A 21,751-nucleotide genomic window follows, 5' to 3' on the forward strand; every position below is an offset into this window, starting at 1 on the left:
CTAGACTTTTAGTTTAGTAGAGGTGTTAGGCAGATGAATTGTAACGAAATCCCTGATATCTGGCAAATGGCTGAGAGAGGTTTTTCCAGAGTGCAAAGCATGCCAAGCTGCCTATCTAAACATTACTAAGCACACTGGACAAGGGAAGTCAATGTAGCATCTCTTGTATTGATTTGAGGCTGCATTCGGGGAGACAGTGGGGAGATACTCAAAAAGCCAGATAGACAAACTACAATGCAAGCAGGAATCAAATTAGTTGCAATACAACTGAAATCTATTTGTTCTGCTTATCCACCAGACTAACAGAAGGAAAAGTATAGGTCCCAAATGAGATCTTGCAGCATTTTGCTACTTTTGTAGGCTATAATTGCAAAAAACCTTTATAATACTGTATTTCAGGACTTGTTTTGACTAGTTTCTCTACAGCAGCTATAAATTCTATATTCAGTGCCTAAATAATGGTGTTAATTCTACAATGAAAATTTCTAAAATCAATATTTAATAATTATGAACCCTTTAGAATGAATCCATTCAATAATGCCTCAATAGCAGAATTGCTTCCTTTTCTTAATATTCACCAATTCCCTTTCTATTGGCAGCATCAGCATACAACTCCTGATTTTTTAAAAATCACTTCTACCTTATTCCAGCACTTACAATGGACTATGTTAAAACTATTACATTATGACATATCACAATCATGTTCCATTTTTGCATCACAAATGAGAAAAATAAGTCTAAAACTAAAGTTTTCCGAGATACAATACAGAAGTCACAAATGTTTCACCCACATTGTTTTACTGTCAGTGTGGACTATTTAGTCCAAAATTGGACAAAAATGTGTAGACCCTTTCATGAATGTGACTATAAACAAATTCAAAGCTCCACAGCACCTGTTATTTAAAGCAAATGAAACATCCAGGGCAAGTTACTGTGTTTATTCACAAGTAACTACATGCTCTTGATTTAAAATGACTGCATTCTGCACAATGTGAACTCTGTTCAAGTCCCAATTTGAAAAGAAAGGGACACCACCTAAAACCTAAGGCTGTTTCATTACAGAATAATTTATGTTCCACAACAATATTCAGAAGCTGTTTAAACGCTGGGTTTGTTCAAAACAAATAAACTAACAAATAAACCTGGAGATGAATAGTGAGAGTGACAGTACTTCTTACACAGCACCTATTCTTGTGCAAAACAAGAGACTTTCAGGAGACAATGGCTTGTTAGGTGAAAGGAGGTGAATGGAGATGAGTACTATTTATACAAGTATGATATGTGCCCTGTTTTTTTCTTTTTTTTTTCTTTATTTAAATCATGTTTTGATGCTTGTCAAGGCTGATGATGTGGTTTGATACCTGAGTTACTGTACTGAGGAGGTGGCACACAGCCCAGCTTTATGCCAAAAAGTAACTATGTTCATAGCAAAACAAAAACAAGTCAGTCATATGACAGTAGTATTATGTTCTCTATGAATATATGAGCCATTAATGGTTACTTATATAAGATCAAAGGGCAATGACAGCACATGTGACAAAAGGGAAATTGACCATCACCCAAAAAAGTCCCACAATAGCAAGTCTGGGCCTGACAAGTCTTAAAAAGCAGTTCTTCAGTGTCTTCAAAACTGCTAAACACTGTTTAATTTGCAGTTACAATGGATGAGAGAAACCAATCCTTTTTAAGCATTTCACATTGTTTCGGGGTAGAGACAGTAAATGCCAACAGATAAGCCGCTGGTAATGGCACTGTGCCATTTTGTGTTCAACAGGGAACATTCTGCCTCAATTGCACATATACCAAAAACATAACAGAGAAAGGCCACTAAATACATGGAAATACAGTACTAACAAAACATCCAGTGGGACACAGACAGTACTTCTGAAATTAGGGAGAGTAAATCTCCTAAATAAAAAATTTTGCAACTGAGAAGCATAATGATATGACTCACTGACAATGAAAATAAAATGTATGAACAGCAGGAATAATGGTAAGAATCCCAATAGCAGGAGAAACAATGTAAAGTTCGAGTGTGGCAATAGGGACTGAAGAAATTCCTGTATTCCATATGAGAGCGCTTTAGGAGTCCATCACGTCCTGCTCTGCAGATCCATACAAGTTATGAAGGACAGCACATGGTAGCAGCTCAGCACATGGAAAGCCAAGTGGCACTGTACCTCATTGTATCACTTCCTCTCAAAACGTGGGTCGTTGCCCCCCCCCCCCCCCCCCCCTCTGTTGCTTATTTGCTTCAAGTTACAAATCCTTTGTTGTTCTTTTGTTCTCATTTGTATTTTGATCTCTCTGATGTTCTCACATTGCATACTTCTGTGTCCATTCTCTTGCTAATTTGTTGTACCTGAAAATAAAAGAAAAAGAAATAGAGTGATTGTTTTTAAGTTTAACTTCTAAGCTAATAATTGTTTTTTTTTTATTAACAATAATAATAATAATAATAGTTAGGTTAAAAGATACTCATGTTTTGAACTCACTTTTCCCTGTCAGCTTTGTATGTATGGGCAATCTCTGGTACCAGGGGGTCATCCGGATTTGGATCACACAGAAGAGAGCAAATTGACAATAATACTGTGGAAGAATACACAAGAAAATAAAAGTTAGGGAATCGCTAGAAAATAAATTAAGACTATTAATGAGATATTTATTGGTCCTGTTTAAAGAAGTATAAGCGACTTATGACTTTTTGCAAAACATGCCATTTTGACTTCTTTCATAATTATCCAGTCCCAAAATGTAAAACTCGTACAAATTTGACAAACTTATTAAATGTGAACCAGGTGACACTTGTATTACCCTTTGTGCACTACAATTACTGTGATGTAAATTAAATCAAACTGGAAAAGTTTATTTTGCATTTACTGCTTTGTAAGGTATTTTCTAAGCTGCTTGTCCATTTCTTGCTCTGTTGACGTTTAAACAAACAAAAAAAAAAAAACTCAGAATGGTTGAATGTTAAGTGTTGATCTGCTTCAGTTATATTTACTTCAAATTACAACCTGTAAACTCATAAAATGTAAGACCTGATACCTGAAATAGCATACCCCAGTATTGAACCAGTGCGTCCTACTAAAACTGTTGAGAAACATAAAAATCTGAAATGTTCACCTGGCCTCCAAACCTCCAGGTACCAGTCTGAAGGGATCTGACATCATCTTTGGGAAGCAAGTCAAATTCACACAAACTTTACCCTACATCCCACAGGACCCAATAGACTTATGACTCTAGGACACGTTCATAGCTCTTTTGTCCTAAGTTATAACGTGTCAGTGATTTAACAGGTGGGGAAACATATTGAGCTACAATAAAATAAAGACATAAGATAGAGTAGAGTCCAGCTCCAAGAACAGATTGTGTTAGCAAATTCTTACAACTTTGAAGAACAAGTGAAACATCGAGGAATTCGACTGACAAGAGACCTAATTGAACGGTTTTGTAGAATTTTAAATGTATTAATTTTTCTGTTATCATTTTAAAATTTCATTTAGTTTTCTAGGGACAAGCTTTACAAATTAATATATCATAAACACTATGAAACTTGCATTAGAAATCGGTTTTTACGTATTTTTGTTTCCATCTATGCGAGTCACTGTGGGAACTTCCACATCCTCAGCACACCATTCCAAAATTAGGAATTTGGATTTCTGACAATCACTAATATACTATTGAAGTATGATACTCAGATGAATAAAAGTTCTAAATACAAACAGTAATTCCAAAAACAATGTCCACAGTAAATCATACCTTTTGATACTGTAAGTGCAGGTGACCACTGTGACCTCAGTATGTCCAGACAAATACTTCCATTGCTGTTGATATTAGGATGGTATATTTTTGTTGTGAATGCAACCTGTTCAAAACATTTAAAAAAGAAAAAAGAAAAAAAGCAGAGTCAATTATAGCTACCAAAGCAGAATCCACAAGTGAATTTAAACTAAAATTATTGGCGTCAATATGAAACAATCTTACCTTTGGTGGTTTGAAGGGGTAATCTGTTGGAAAGTGAATGGTGAGGAAAAACACCCCACTCTGATAAGGGCTGTCGCTCTAAAATATATATAGAAAAAAGTAAGGATTAGTTGAAATTATTCAATAGTGGGTTTTTTTTCCATAATTAGATTCATTTCAAACATTTAAGCTGGGTTAAGGTAGTGTAACTTACAGGACCCATTATTGTTGCCTGCCAATGAAACACTGTGAATAAAAAAAAACAAAAAACAAATTGTTGGATGTAAATTCAAATTATACATTGTGAAATTCTACCAGTTTAATCTTAAAACTATATCTCACATAGCATTATACCGTGTTTAGGAATTCAGCAGTTTTCTTGCTACTTACAATCATCTCCAACTGGTCCAGCAGAGCATTGGGCAGGAGGGTCCCTCTGCAGGTCTGACAGTTCCTGAAATCAAGACTTAAGTCTTTAATGAATTGTCCACAATGAAAACATACAAATTTAAAATTGATTAAACAAAATATGGATTTTAGAATTTTATTTATATTAACAACAAATGCCAGTAACTAAGTACAGCTGCTATACAAATTACTGATCTCTTCTTTTCCTATTCACTTTATGTCAATATTAGTTTTAAAATGGCACTGACTCTACAGAAAATGTTTAACTGGACTTCTTTGTTTGATTTATAATAACAATAATAATAATAACAATAATAAAACACACACACAGCATCATGTGGAATCGGAAGCCACAATAATGTTAAAGGATACTCATAAAAATTAAACAGTCAAAAAGTGCCTCAAAACAGCCAGTGATGTGGGACACACTTGGAGGGAAAGCTACACAGAATTAGATCTGGAAATAGGATTAATTCATATTATTTATGGCTTTGAGTAAGCGAAGCCATCCAAAATTAAACCTAGTAGTGACCTATGTAGGCGACTGAACCTTAAATCCAAGCCAGGCTATTACTTCTTCATGTCTATTTATTATTTGTGTGTTGGCAGTTATAATCCACAGTTGTGAACATTGAAAAAAAAAAAAAAAAGAAAAGCTGATCATAGAACATCTGACTCCATCTTAATTCTTGTCATTGGTCCAGATTAGCCTGTAAAGTTCAACTACAGAGGTCACAACATTTAAAAGTGATAATTTAGTGCTACAAGTATAACCAAAGAAAAGAAATATGATTCTATCTTAACTTGAATTAAACACTAAGTAAGTCGCTTAGTTCCATTAGCATCACGCATAACACGACACTGAGCACAAAATAAACAAAAACAAAACACGAGGTGCTTAAACAGAATTAAGTCCGTTATTCAACGTCTCTTGAAAGGAAGCCTATCTATTCTGTTATATAAATACACACCATGGCCTGCTTCAGTGCCCCATTTGCCATTCCATATATGGCAACACTGACTAGGGTTCAATTTTGGCAACCATTAAGCAGCTGTCATTCAGCGACTAAACACATCATCACCACAGAGTTAGTGACAAACTAACAAGGATAAAGGCAAGTGACGAGACGGGAATTTAAAGGCAAATCTTAAAAATGCCAAATAAACAACCCAAAGAACACACATACGATTGTTAGCAATAAGAGCTAACCTGACGTCGTGTTGACGCTGAAGCTTTTAACCTAATACTGACATAAAACTTAGACACTGTCCCGAAGTAATACCAAACATTTACAGCAAACCAAAGGCAACGTTGCAAACAACAAAGGGAATAGTTTATTGGTTTCTGAGAGCCACCATTGCAGTAGCAATGCACCAACCAAGGCCACCGGTGGTTAGCTCCCCTTTGTCTTTGAATTATTTTAGAAAGGGACACAAAAAACAAACTGCTACGGATAATTCGACAATATGAAAAAGGTGCACTATGATACAATTTAGACAGAGTGTGTCAAATACATAACATCGAATAAATAAATCGTTTATCGGGGACATAAAGAAAATAAACACTCACCTTCTGAATTCTTTTCAACGCCATTGCTTCAATGGCTGTGCAAGTTAGCCTATCAGCTAACAGTTAGCACCTGACACATACAATTTCAATTCAGTGGCCGCGTACTCCCAACTCTTACTTTAGGCACAGTCAACAAATCACGTCTGACATACAGCAAGTTTAAACGTTTGGGTTTTCGTAACAACCAATGCGACCAACCGTGTGTTTTAGGTTGATCTTTTTCAGACTACGAGACAACCGAGATATTTTGCTCTCTCTCTCTTTCTCCCTCTCCTCTCCTCTCATCCCACTCCTGTCCGTGCCAGGCAAACATTTAATATCGCGAGACTTCTTTCAACTTTCAACTTCTTTCCAAAACGTACGTGATTTAAAATACCGATTAAAAAAAAAAAAAAAAAAAAAAACTGCGCCAAATGATTAAAGACCGCGTATTTTCACTACAAGTACAAGTTAGTACCACTAAAAAATGTTTATATAAGATTCATATCCTTTTTTCTACGGATATTAAATTTTTACCAGAATATGCCCATATTGAAACCACACACATTCTTTTAAGACAATGTCGTCAGGTATTGTCTTGCTAAAATAAGAAGGGCCTTACCTGAAACAGCTTTAAATACCACGATGTTGTCCTTTTAGCAATTTGCTTTACAGATTTACTTCAACTTGTACATCCTAAGTGGAGCGCTAAAAACAAATTCTAACAACAGCAAGATTAAAAAAAAAAAAAAAAAAAAAAAGGTAACACATCTCAGTATCCTAATGAAGGATGACTAAAGTATTCATACCTGAGTGGTTTATGGGTCAAATAAATGACCCAAATATGAGTAGTCTTTCATTCGGATATTGAGATGTGCTACTCTTTTTTTTTTTTTTTTTTTTTTTTTTTTTTTTTCAATATTTCGATTATGCCAAAAAAGAAAAAAAATCAAATGCTTTTTAAAAAAATATTTACAAATCAGAGTCGTACTTGTTCTTTTATTGGATTGCAAATCACTCTGTGAAAGTATTTATTCATCTATAATATTTTGTGTGTGTGTGTGTGTGTGTGTGTGTGTCAGAAAGTAATTTTACTAATTACACAGTCAGTACAACAGTATATTTTTTTCATATGATCAGAAAATTTGTATGTATTGGAAATATATCAATTTTACACCAACCTCCGCTTGTAAGCTGAAGCCAGGTGTCCACAAGATGTCACTATTTGAAAGGAACTAACAGAAATTACATAGTAAAATGTGTTTCTACAAGCTTTAATATATAATTATTCTCAATTTAAAGACTGCATTCAAAGATCTAATTTATTTCTAACATGTTTTGAATTCATATAATTTTTTAAGTGCATAACTGCATAACAATAGATGAGTACACAATAGAGTCAAACAAGTGTATTATTTACAAGCACATAAAGAATAGAGGAAAACGTCTATGGAACTGTTAATTCAATACACAATCACTGTAAAGGCATATTCATCTGAGTCAGCTGCATGCACTCATGAGCTTCCCTTTATATGTCTTAAACAAGGGTGAAAAAAGAGCTCTCATTATTTTAGTGAGTATGTATGAATGGGTCGCAGTGTTCATTCTTCTTAAATGGCTGATTCAGTGTCAGGTTGAGGATCCTGTCGTCAATGTGACACTGAGAGGGACCATTTTCCTTTGGTAAACTGAAGATTCCTTCAGATAATATCTTATTGTTTGCTCATCTCTGTGCTCTCAATGACCTGCCTGTCCTCAGGGCTTGCCAGTAATCAGTTTCAGCTAGCAGCAGAGGTAGCAGTTTGGGTCTGGTGCAGCAGGGGCCTTGTTTTCTGAGTTTTTCTACTTGGAGAGACCATTTATCAGCATGAGGTTTTCAGACACTGTCAAGCTCACACTTTGTTGTATTTAAGCCTCTCCTCACAAAGCCTTCCTGGCTCACCCGCTAGTAGTTGCCTCTGAAATCTCAAATCATGTTGATTTTCTCGCTACTGTGTTTTAACCAACAAGGTTTGTAGCTGCTGCTGCAACAGTAATGATTTCAGTGCTCAAGCGGTATGTTGTTCTTTGTAGCACTTCAAAGCAGTAAATATAAGTGTTTATTTCTGTAAACCTTTACATAATTGAAGCGTATGGGGGAATTTCCCACCTTTTGCAGGAAGTTGAGTTTTTAGTTACAAGACTGGTGCCCTAAGTTCCCAACTGATGTATGACTCAAGGTGTGAATATCGCTGTAGTGGAATGATATGGGTGGGGGTAGGGGCTTAGCTGACTTGTCTCCTGGGGAATATAGTCTATACTACTGTTATTTGAAACCGCAGACTCCCGTGATCTGTCTTTTTGGTCACATGAAAGTTCCACTGTATAGTGGAAAGCATTACGCTCATTGTAGCAATTATGTTAAAGCTGTGTATGAGCTTCAGTATCCTCTCCTCAATGGCATTTTTCCCATGGTTGCCATGACAAAGCACATATGCTCACTGTCATTTTCAAAATTAACTTAAATGGGTCTTGCTAATGTCTAAATTATCCAATAAAAGCACAACCAATTAATGCTGAGCACAAGCTAGGCTCACAGTCCCCAGAGGTGTTCTACCTTCGGTCAGTCTGTAGCTTTCTGAGGACTTTCTTATGGAACAAAGATGCATTGTTCCTTCATACTAAGAGATATTTGTTCACTCCTTATATCAGTGGTCTTGATTTGATTATGCACACAGGCAATATGTGCAAGCAGTGCTCATGTTTGCAGTGAAGTCAGCACTCTGCACAATCAAATAATTCTTGAGCTAAGCAACTGGAAGAAAGGTCATTATGTATGGAGCAATCAGAGTTTCATGGCCCATTTCCTTGCCTGTGATTTGATTTTGCTGGACAGTGTTAAGATGGCCTTTGACCTGGAAAGTCTCAGAATCATTCCTCTAATGTTTCTTTTTACTTTACTATAGTGAATTTTAATTCTTAAATTGTTTTTTTTTTTTAATTAAACAAATGAACTGTTAAAGTTTTCTTCTCCCTCTCTGAAACTAGTTGGCATATGAATGCTTTTTTCTTTTCTTTATTTTTTCATCTTATAAAGTTGACATGATGCTGTCATAAACATTTGTGGATTCAAAGATACACCTACTAAGTAGAATTAACAAGCTCGCAGGTTTAATTTCATGGGATTTTCCATTTGCAAGAAAGTCTTTACTTAAGAATATTTATGTATTTTAATACAAATACCACATTTATCAAATAATTTTTTTATCAGGGTTATACTTCAGCATATGCTGTTTTCTATGAAAGGCTGCAAAAATATCAATTTAGATAACTTTTAGATTGTTGTCATTCTTGTCAACTAACTATCACTTTATCAATGTTTTTACACATTGAAGAAAAACTGTTAAAGTTTTTGTCCATTCGTATTTTATTTTCCGTGACTGAATGAAACTAATATAGCATAACAATATTAAGTGATGTTGATATTAAAAATGATTGTTATTTTAATGTTTTCTTTTGCTTCTCTTGAGGCTCTGAGTCTCAGTCATGGGTTCATCCTCCAAAAATGATTTAAGGGTTTCTTTTTCTTTCTTTTTTTTAATTCTTTTCTGATGATCATGATTTAATGTTTCTTCAGAGAGAGCAAAAGAAATTAGATCAGATCCAGTCCCCTATGCCTATCCTCATCTGATCCACCCGTATCAGATGTACATCATGTGGAGCACAGACAGAACCACACATACAGTCATAAAGAGGCAGTAATCCTTTGGGGTTAAACTCTTATCCCTCGGGCCCTCTGTGTCTTTGTGTTGCACCACACTTCTGGCGTGGTGATTGACAGCTCTGGAAACTATTTTACTGTGCTGCTCTTGCAATGAATAGTCTCCAGAGCAGTGGTAATAACTAGTGTGTAGTGTTGACTAATACATTTAGTGGTGACTCTCCTTAATCAAATGTTTTCCAGCTGTTTGAGCCCTTATGATAAATTCACGTTTTTCCAGTTTGCTGGGCTTCCTTGAGAGACAAAGGAGGGATTTCCTCTGAAACAGACAGGCAGTGGCAGCACCAACAAATGGCTTGGTACTCTTTCCAAATAGAAAGTTTGACTAAATATACACTTATTATCTGCAGCTGAAGCCAGTGCAAAAATGAAGCGGAAAGAAAAAACTAGAACAACATGTACGTGGGCTGTATGCTGGAACAGAGAGAGTGAAATTAAATGATGCAAAAAGTGTCTGTGTAGCTGTAACATGACATGACGTAGGTGAAAGGCAAATATCCTTGTTAACTTTCTACTTATGTTACAGCCAGATCCAAGCCCTTGCACATGCAGATGCCTTCTTCAGAAAATATGAGACATCTGAGCATAACTGCTGCAACGCGGTTCAGATTTTAAAACTGCCACCTGTTGTTGGACTGGATTTACTGTGCAGAGGTGTGTAGTTAGCGTCTGTGATTGTGTGTAAAATGACTCGGGCATGGGGGGCTGTCCATCCTGCTGCACAATAAACAGTTTGTTTCCCAGGAGCACCCATCATGTTCCTGTTGTTGCCTCCATCGGCGCTCACTGGGAAATGTCCTGGCCCCTATTGTCAAGGAGGTCAGAGGTCACAGGATGCTCCTAAAGTCCCAAAAGGGGAGGTAAGAGGTTGGATAGTGAGGCAAGATAAAGAACTACATGCACACGCACACACACACACACACACACACACACACACACACACACACACACACACACACATACACACACAAATGCACACACACTCCTTTTAAAAACCAAAACGCTAAAATAGCCTCTTGTCACACCGTCCTTTATTGGAAATCCATGTCATTATCAAGAGTTTCAGGAAATGAAACCACAACAATGCTCTGACTGACCATTTTTTTATTGAACATCCTGATTGCTTTTAGTTCATGTTTAGAGTTCTGTTCTTTACATGCATTCTTTGCATATCTTTGTCCAATTCAATCTAAGCAGCAAACAAAAGATAAATCTTATCATGAAAGAAAAAAAAAGAGCCAGGAAAGGGATGGCTGCATTATGCATTATGTTTTAAACACAAGTAGAGCAAAGACACTGGCTGTGACATGGCACAAATATGCTCCTCTGATTGCAGTGACCTTTTCATAGAATATCATACAAGGAGTTGGATGAATCCTGTTTTTTGCATAATTATTAGATAAGTCATCTCAGAAAAACAGTCAGGTTTGGATCTGACACCTGATGCTAATGAAAGTTGTCTTGCCTTCTCATTGACAATAAACTTGATCATAGCTAAAAACATCTGCACAGTTCTAGAAGTACTACAAGTACTCATGTAGTATTTCTAGTGAAGTCTAAATTGTTCAGTGTTTTGAGCTGTTGCATCTTGAACTGGAGAGTTTGGGGGCTTGCAGCCTGTCCTGTGTCTCAGTATACTGATGGAATGGGATAGGTAGACACAGTATTCCCCAGGTATTCATGGGGACACGTTTATCTTTTTTACGGGGCTAGCTACAGCTTTGAGTGGTATTCCAGATGATTTCTGCAAAGCACTCTATTTGCCTCTCTCTGCAGTCTTATCTGTTAGTACAGTTATAGAGGAAGCAGAAGTGAAACTTAAAAGGGACAATATAGCTGTGGAATTTGTTATTTACTTTATGTGGCAAAATGCTTCATCATCAGTTTTTGAAACAGTCACTTATAATGAATCCATTGTTCAAGCTGACTCAGAAAACAGTTTGAAACAATGTGATCTTTGCATATTTGGATATTTTTTCTGTATAATCAGCCAGCACGAACAACAGTCTCTATTGTAGATGAATGGATCTTCCTTTTAAGGATGTTTTATAATATCTGTGGGAACAACAGTGGATAGTGACACACAGCGTTGTTTCTACTCCAAGAGGACAACCTTGAATTGCTACCTCCAAAGTTAACCAGTTTTATCCTCAGTTCCATCCCCAGTTTAGGTGTTTGGGACTTCTGGTGTGGCCTTTTGATATCTCGACGATATATTCCAACCCAAACTTTCTGTACTGTGCACCAGCCACTGTTTGAATGTAGATAATATTTGTAAGTGTAATAAGAATCATCTGACAACTGCAAACGGTTTCAAAATGCTTTAAGATGCTTTTTCTTTACTGCTTTTGTGACTGCTAAGTTTTGTCCCTCTCGATCTCTACATTACTGTCTGCACAGATTGAAAGCTGCTAAAACATGGTTAGGAAATATCAGAAGGAACTTTATCAGAGATTTTGTCCCTTGCTGAAAAACATTTTTTTTAATAGTTTTTTTTTATTAGATTTAATCTAAAAAAATTAATTTTGATAAAAGAAGTGCTCAGAACTGTTGCAAAGTGGAGGAATTTCCTTCTGTTTTAACTAAAACTAGGCTAAAATGCAAAAGTGTGAAAAACTACATACACCTTTTGATTCAATGACTTGTAAAAGCACTGTCAGGCAACAATTTAAAGGAACCATTTTCTCTGTGATGTTATCAGTTTCTCACAAGGTTGTGGAGGAATTTTGACACACTTGTCTTCACAATGTTGTTTCAGTTTACTGAGGTTTGCTGGCATTTGTTGATATTGATTGGCATAACTCTATTAAGGTCCCAGTGCAGCACCTCAATCAGGTTGAGACCTGGACTTTGATTGGGACATTGTTAGTTGCATGACTGAGTTTCAGTAAAGTTTACGCTGTCAGACTGATGGCTACTGGTATTACTGAGAATACTTGGGTATATAGAGACGTTCATGTTGAAGTGCATGATGCCAGGTCTTGTGGCTGCAAAACAAACCCAAACCACCAGCTGTGTAATGCTGTTCTTGAAAGTTGGAATCACAGAAACTTTCTTAATCTTTCTTGCTGTCGACCAATGGAAGCTGAATTGTTACAAACAGAAAAAGGCCTTACAACCCTTCCTAGATTGATTTCTGTCCTACTTGGTATTGTGTATCACAATACACACCTGGTGCAGACCAGATAAGTGCGGCAACTTGAGTTTTTACAGAAATCTTCACATTTGTAGATGCTCACTTGATCAAATGCATTGGATTCACGGCATCTGGCAGCTACTGGTGCCTTTAAAGTTGCTCTATGTAACTTTCTGACCTTAAAATTCAACGTTCCTGAATTGCTTAATGGCACAGTGACATTTATTATAAACATTTCTGGAGCTGTCGTTGCCCAGCAGCATCTCAAGGCTGAGAAACTGCATTTCATAACTTTGCTTTTATGACGGTGCAGCTGAGTTTTGCTTTATTCACCACCACATTACACATCAGCAAGGAGATATCAACACACTGGTCGTTTTGAATGGGGACAGTGGCTGATTCGTCAAAGAAACATTGGAACATCACTGGAGTAAAAAAGAAAAACAGAGGCAGAGACAGAGCAAGTGCTAAGATATAAGTCAACATTTGTCCAACTTTTAGTTGCTGGAAAAAGCTCAGAGTACAGCTATGATGCAAGACAGATGCTAAATTAGCTTTTTTAGTAGGTGGCTAACTGAGAAAATCTGCAAAAGTTCTTCAGTGCCTTATTAACTTTTTCTGATATCTCCAGGATTGAACTTAGTTTTTCATACAGTCTCTGAATTTTAGCTCAGTTTTGTTAATAAAAACATGGTGTAATATGTCGTGTTCTTCCTCTGAGGTTGTGTTTGGGACCACATCTTTTTTTAATCCGTGCTGTGATGTGAAAAACTGTTGAAAGAGAATGTGTTTTCTTCCCGTGACAGTGAGTTTACATCGCATAACTTCAACACAAACTGCTCACATGGTTCACCCCTACTGAAAGACGATACCAATGAATGGTGAAGATAAGACTTTACTGATAGTGAACACTTTTACTTGGTTAAATAACTATTATACACTCCTGGATAGTCTCATGTTAAACTAGGAAAGTGCAGACCTCTGACAAGTTGCTCATTTCCAGCCATATTGTGAAAAATCCTCTTAAAAGTTCTTGTGTCCACAATTCCTTCCAGATCAGTCCCAAAATATAATGGATTTACATTAGACCAAGACCCATTCCCAGAAAAAATTACAAAAATCAGGCTAATGGTTTTGTGTAAAGTTGCTAAGAAACAGATATGCCACCAGAAACATAATCTCCTTTGCAGAGATTATGTAACAATGTGCAATCTTTTATTATAATTTTTTTTTTTTTGCTTTTTTTTTAAAAATTAAATCAGTAAAGAATCTTTGCATGAGTAGATTTTTTCTTTTACTTGACTGACTTGATTAGTACAGTAAATAAATTGAGTTATAGTCCACCACATATTTGTTGTATCTTAATATTCTTTGCTCTGTTATTGGTTTCATGAAACATTTTAGGCTCTCATGTAAGATAAGAAAGTGATGAAGGTGACATGAGAGACAAAAAGGTGCCACACATGGCTATCTTCCTTTTTCAACCGCAGGCAATTACGAACATAATGCCCCTGGTTTCAGTTACATATTATAAGTCTTCCTTGAGGCCTGACCCTCACCTCGCCTTGCCCCATCATATCAGGTTAGGAGTTAGACTTGTGGAGGGATGTGACAGCTGGTAATAGTTTGAGGATCTCGGGATAGTTTGTTTTCGGATCACACTGTGAGACTGGATAAGTGATACATATAGTTTGGCCCTTGGATATAACGGTGATGAGCTGTTACGGTGAACATTACTACTGTTGAAGAGATTTTCTGCTGCATATTTAGTGAGTTAGTGCCAGTTGTAGGTATGACAGCCTGATGAGAACTGTGCAGGTAGTGTCACCATTTCAGTTGGGGTTAGACCGCTGCGTTTTGAGCACTTTGACCTACGAGGGATTCATTTCCTGGTTTGTTGTGTTTCTAAGTTTGCGACATCCTTCTCAGATGGAGGGATACTTTTCCTTTTCGTTTCTTTTTTTTTTTTTTTTTGTTTTTATGACCAAATAAATCTGACTAGGGCCAAAAAAGAAAAAAAAGGAGATGTGGTGGGGGGGGTGGGGTGGGGGGATTAAAATTCCCCATTTGCTGTCTTGAGGAGCCCAGCTGCACTGCACTGTTTGTTTTCCACGGTGCACAGTGCAGCTGCAGAGTCAGGCATTACTGAGAGGTGGGCCAACGCAAAGTAGAAATTATTATTTTTTCTCTCTCTTCATTGAGTGATCATTTTTACAAAAATACAAAGCAAGAAAAACAGTTACGATCATGTGATTAAGTATGCTTTCTAATTATATTTTACATCAGAGTGGTGTTCTTTATATGTATACGGTAGCGCTTCCTCTCAGAATGAAATGACCTTTTCTTACCACTGTCTATTTTTGAGAGAACACTGTACTCACTGAACACATAGTATCATGTTTATAGCTCGAGTGACAATACAAATAGACTGTTGCTGCAAAACTGAGAATGATAGCAGCCTAGATGATTTACCGATGAAGCAAACTCCCTAGATCAATATTTACAGCAGTTTAGTAGCACAGAAGACCATTTAAGAAACATACAACAGCCATTCGAACAGCCACAGATGAGTCCCAGCTCTTTCACAATACGGAACAAGAGGTGTCGGTGTACTTTGAGATAACGCAGAAAAAAAATGCGGTGCAGCAGGTAGGACACGTCTGCGAGCAATATTATCTGGGCTGCTCAGGTGATTCTCTGCTTACACTGTCTGAATGTAAATGAGCACAACTGCCCAGCAGGTTTGTAAAAGCTCATTCTCTCTGCTGAATGCGATCGCTCAATACCTGCCATGACCTTGATGCAAACTTTGACAAAGAAGAGAAGGAGCTGCGATTTGCCTTTTGTTCTATAATTCAACCATGTTCATGTCATTTCTCAATAGATGTTTCTTTAAAAAGAAATGAACTGAGTCGTTTAATTCATCACAAACAATTGGGAAAATAAAAGAACATATCATTTTGGCACAAATCAGCAGCTCTCACAAATGACCCAGTTTTTACAAGATACTTTAAACACCATTAAACACCATCAACCTTCTGACATGACATTTTTCCATATTTCCACTCTACACCTTTGATTGTGAACTTTTTCTCACTAAGCAACAGCAGCTCTGCCTCCACTGGCAGAGTTGGCGCTCGCACCCACGTATGTACACACTTTACCAGCTGTAGACGTTCAAGTATGAGTCAGCCATCACGAAGGGTTGTGCAGTGATGCTATGGAAGAAAGATTTAGGGACCTGCACATAAAAATGATGGTTTCTTGGTGCTGTGCGTATTTCTGACATTGTGTGTGCTGGACACAGTCATTCCATAGGTAGTAAAAAAGATGGACCCAAAAAGACAACACTAATAATAAGCAAACCATGAGAAACACACAACTCCTGCTGGACTGGGATTTAGTTTGTCTTCTCCTGTGGATACTCACAGACAAAAACCAGCAAGAACGCTAAAAATATGCAAAAAAACTTGTGGTGCAGTTTCCCAAGGCTAGAGAAAGGAAATAGACTGACAGTTTCTCCCTGACCCCTTCACTACCCCCCTGTAACCTCGTAACAACCCCCACGGGGGATCCTGTCTCTATGTGTAAAACAGACAGTCAAAAAGCATCCTGGAAACTTTAATCCACAAAAACAAAGGGACGTGAGGAAGTCCAATGAGCTTGTATGTGGAGGGCTCAGTCTGGAGATAATCTCAAGGCCACACAGACCAGGCGCCAAGCCTATAGAGCCTAAAAGCTCTGCAGTCCGGTTCTGCAGCATGCTCATTGTTGTCTTTGGAAAGTAAGCAGCAGTGAGGCCAGTAGTGTGAAAGCCACCTCTCTTCTTGAGTGCCTGCTCTAGACCCTGATGTTGACATACAGGGCAGGTGCAGCTGGTCTCTACAACTGCATCAAGTAAAGGCCCCTCAACACACACACACAAACACACACCTACACACACATAAAGCTTGGATGTCACAAGACAGGGTTATATGGACAAAGACAAATCTACCATTTTCTTTAATATCTCTGCAACAATCAGCGCGGGGCTGCTGAGTTAACACAGGGCCCACAGAGATGAAAACAAAGGCTGGATTCTTCTGGCTTGAAGATGGCTATGGGAAATGGCAGGGATGCCAGGGCTGATAAGTGACCGAGGGGGTTCAAGTTACTTCCAGCTGTCTGCTGCCATGCATGCCTGTGTGGAATGTATGGTTCACACATAATGCAAACCTTTTCATTTGCGTAATTCTCATAAAAATCTGGTGAACATATTAAATAAAGCCAACAGCCTCTGACTTGGACTGGGTTTACATCACGGGAACTAATCCTCAGTACTCTGAGGAGCAGTGCAGTCCGTCCTCAGCTGAGAAAACACAGACAGTTGAAGACTGTGACCTTGCAAGCAATAACTGGATCAATAAAAACAGGGAATATCACAAAACCTGGATTCAGCATCTGGAAAGAGTCTGACTCAGGTTTTCTGGACAATTATGGTAGTTAGTTTGTCGAGCTGAACACAGTAAATAGTGTCCATGAGGACCCGTTGGCATTGTTGGCACTGATTGTTTTTTCCCCCTTGACCATAAAACTGAGATTTCCATATGGACACAGCAGAATAAAAAGTATATTTGTGTTCTTGTGCTTAAAATTATGGGAAATTAAAGTAAATGTAAAATAAAGCCTGTAAAAAGACTATTACTTTTTTAATACGGGCTGTATTTCTGTGCTGTAAACTGAGTTACAAAAAAAACAAATAAATAAATAAGTAAAAAGGAGCAACACACCACATTTGCATCACCTTGATACCAGCAAGGGCCTCTTCCGGTCCATTTGGAAAATATAAGTATATTTTCAAGCTGCTGCACTCTCCAATAGGAGAGTGCTTTTGGCAGGCTTTGAAGTTCTTGGAAATAATGTTCCTTGAAAGCATCCTCTGCAAAAACATGAACATGCATTTCAGACAAGAGGTGTGAGTGAACACTTCTTAGGGGCCATGTAAATCCTCACAGGAGAATGGGGACATGTTTGAAGCTTTTTTTATTTTTATTTAAGGTTGATGATGTTACACCATTGTAAAAAAAAAAAAAAAAAAAAGGACATAATATAATGCCTTTGTAAATGCACTGCTCATTTATTGATTGATTCTTATTTAGTTACTTGTGCATGTGTTAAGCACAGTGTATGTCCTATATGTTTTTATATAGCAGTAAACCCTGTAACAAACTTTCCTAAAGTATAATTAAAGTATAATCCACATTATTTTGTTGTGGCAATGGGACAGAATTTCTCATCTATATATCAGGACTATGCTTGAAAAGGATACTACAAATGCAACAAAACACCAGAGTTAAGAGGAAAGGCAGAAATAAAACTTTGCAACACACTCGTTTATTTTCCTCTCTCTGCACAGTTTAGTGTTTCAGTTACACCCTTCAAGCAGTAAAAACTGTCATCTAATCATATCCTCGCAGAGTCTTAAATGCCATATACGCCCATACCAGCCTGGAAAGGGGACCTTTCTGCGGATTAAAACGGATATGAGGTTATTTTAGTGAGATCCATGATTGCATGAGGCACTCCCGTCCAGACTTAGTGTGATGACTGAGGAGGTGAGCTAATATGGTTCGGTGGTGATGCAAAAGAGTTTTGTAAGTTCATAAATGGATCCTGGCTTTCAGTCAGAATAAAGAAACACCCGTATCTTAAAACGTTTTATGTCTCCATCAGTTAATGTATGTGTAACATATACAAAACCATTGGCACACGCTTGTCTCTGTGTCAGGGTCATACTGTGTTTTGGAAAAAACCACACTGATGCCAGATGTAAAGTGATTTAAAGGTGGAGTATGTAAGATTTTCAATATTTTCTGAATAAATTCACTAATAAAATAACTACAATCATAATTAGATAGTTTTTTGAACATATAGGTTCCAGTCTGTCCATATTTGATGCATTAATAAATTACAAGTTTAATTAATGACCAATGACAAAAAGCACTTTTTTTTTTTTTTTTTTTTTACTGGTAGGCAACATTTAAGAAGGGTCTTTGAAAGCAGAAATTATCTTCCTTATTATAAATTTAGAAAATAATAATAAAAATTATTGTAATAATTGTTTTGCCATTTTATTATGTGAATCATAAAAATCATATCTGCAAACCATAAAAAATAAAGCATTTATATATATATATATATATATATATATATATATATATATATATATATATATATATATATATATATATATATATATATATATATATATATATATAAATGCTTTATTTTTTATGTGTGTGTGTGTGTGTGTGTAAATGGAGGATTTAGTTAAGTCACATGAAATGGAGTGTTTATTATTTTGATTATTTTGTGCACTGGTTGGAAATATTCATCTATATCCCCATATTTGTGATCGTGACATAAATCTTGAATGATGAGCTGAAATTCAGGTTTAGTCATGCTATATTCTTGTTTTCATTCAAGCTAAATATCGCTCGCTAAATATAAGTAGGTTTGAAAGTTGGTTTGAAAAGCATAACATTATGTGATTTTAAACTAGATTCTAAACATCTAATGTGTTCTTGGAAAAAGGGGTTTTTCATTATAAATGTTTCCCATTTCAGACAATGTTCTTTCAAGCTGTAAAACAAAAACAAAAACAAATGGAGACGTTCTGGCTCTTTGGAGTAATGCGCGTTGTGACCCGGGTATGCTTCAGGCAGAATAAAGCAAAACCTAAATCTTCTGAAGTGAGCTGCATAGCTGCAATGGTAGCGCATTGTGTGATCTGACATGTCCTCAGCACACTTCAACTGGTACTATTAGAGAACTTGACAGGGTGGGTTAGACCTGGCAACATGTTGGACACAATGCAGCAGATCAGAGAAAAGACAGAAGAACTGCATTAACGCTGCTGAGACAGTGAGGGGAGAATATGGTGAGGAGATGGGAATTACTGCTGAATTAAGCACCACTTTGATTGGAAACTGATTGACCGATGGTTGGCAAAACATGAAAGGATGACCTTGAATTCTCCAAAGCGAGTTGTGGATTGGCACACAGCATCTCTCGCTTTCTCTCCCAACCTCTCCTCCTTTCTCTCTTCCACTCTCACTGTCTTTCAAACGCACACACATGCAGTAACGCAGCATTACACACGCATACAAGCACACGCTGACGTGAACACACCTCACACAGAAACACATGCATGTGTGCTGGCACACACCACTGCTCCATCTCTGCTTTTCACACTCTCTTTAGTGGAAAAAAAAAAATCAACACAGTCACGTACGACATGCCAGAGTTGAGAGAGCAACTTCAAAGTAAGGCAGATGCAGGGACAGCACCCTCTGAATAAATTTTCTGGCCACCAGTCGATCTGCCCCCAGGCTAAGATTGTGGCTGTTTGCATCTCTCCTGACCCCCTCATCAACTCCACGTTTAATCCAATCTGTATCGCACATAACAGCGATAGGAAGCGGGAAAGTTACATTGGTAAAAATAAAGGAGATAAAAATTTTCTTTAACGTGTTGCAGGTGTGAAGAAAATTCATTTTTACCAAATGTTAGATTTGGAGATGATCCAACAAGCAGAACTGCAGCTGATTCCATGAATAAATCAGAGTAAGGGACTAGCATTCAACAAATAAGACAACTAGAATTTAATATCCCTGAAATGTTAAGTATTTTGTGTCTGGCTCTCCGTTAATGTACTTTATCATCGGCAGAATTTCTCACCAAGGAATAAAACGTTGCAGACAAACTGGACTTTTTTCTCTCCAGATTTTCATACGAGTGTGATTTCTCACTGTACTGCTGCAATTGAGCAACAATTTACCTACCACACGCCAGTGGTGCTTTAACTGCCTGAACTTATGCGTGCACAGGTGTTATTTGGGAGATATTCCTGTTGAGCAACTGCCTCTGCATGTTGTTATTTTTCTGTGTTGACTTGTTTTAATATTAGATTTCTTTATTCATCATTCATAAAGCTATGGTGTATGACTGCTGAATGATTGCTGGGACATAAACAAGTATTTTAATTGTGATGACAAGCTGAGGGGAAAGTATGGGAGAATATTATCTTTACTTTGTGTTTGTTTTGTGTATATGAGGACAATATGGGAATCAGTGACTGGCTAATCTGGTTGCATTATGGATCTAGAACCTACCCCCATCACCAAAAAAAAAAAAAAAACTCTAAAAAACAATAATACTTTGCCCTGAGGCCAAATAGTCACCTGTGAGTCTGTGTAAGTACACAAATATTGCTGTGTATTACTGTGTACAAGAAACCCACTATCACACTATAATTCATAGGAGATGCAGCCTGCAACTGCACAATATGTTGTTTTAACTGAATACAAATACAGATGCAGACACACACACACACACACACACACACACACACACACACACACGCACACACACACACACACACACACCCAGAAGGAATCTGGGGATCTAATGAGGCCCATGGAGACACTGCTGAATTGTCAGTCAACCCTCAGCTTGCTGACATGCAGTCAACAACATCAATGACTTCTTTTCTCAAACAAGGGCAGCCTGTCCAATGGCATCAGCAGTTAAGTCAAGTCTGAGGTCCACTGGTATTGGACTGACAAAGGTAAAGACAGGGCAGGAAATCAAAAATGTTTCAAAACAATGCTAAAATTTTTAAGTTGCAAGTGATAAATAAATATATAAAATCATTTCTGCGCCACTGTCTTGATTAAGATTCATGTGCAAGTTAGAAAACTCAGCAACTTCTTCCCCTGAACTTCCAAGACAAGCTTGCAAAACCAGGACCACGACTGTTACTCAAATCAATAATGGGACCACGACCTTCAGTCTTTGTAGGCCGAAGGATGCGAACAAGCCAGATATGTCCTGCCAAAGAAAGGCCTGAAATGTTGCCTGTAGCTGCGCCTTCACACCACAGGCTTATCCC

At 37.3% G+C, this 21,751-nt stretch overlaps 1 protein-coding gene across 1 annotated transcript; it reads right to left on the minus strand.

The window, feature by feature from the left end:
• Positions 1–1,258: 1,258 nt before the first annotated feature.
• On the minus strand, positions 1,259–6,238 carry ube2d4 (ubiquitin conjugating enzyme E2 D4). Its single transcript, XM_079251036.1, has 7 exons — positions 5,945–6,238; positions 4,357–4,420; positions 4,181–4,212; positions 3,988–4,065; positions 3,763–3,868; positions 2,496–2,589; positions 1,259–2,362 (listed from the first exon to the last, which is right to left on the minus strand). Exons 1-7 carry the CDS (start codon positions 5,966–5,968, stop codon positions 2,317–2,319), a joined length of 444 nt encoding a protein of 147 aa, XP_079107162.1. The 5' UTR covers positions 5,969–6,238; the 3' UTR covers positions 1,259–2,316.
• Positions 6,239–21,751: the final 15,513 nt, after the last annotated feature.

This window comes from Telmatherina bonti, assembly GCF_933228915.1.
Source record: "Telmatherina bonti genome assembly, chromosome: 13".
Taxonomy (NCBI): Eukaryota; Metazoa; Chordata; class Actinopteri; order Atheriniformes; family Telmatherinidae; genus Telmatherina; species Telmatherina bonti.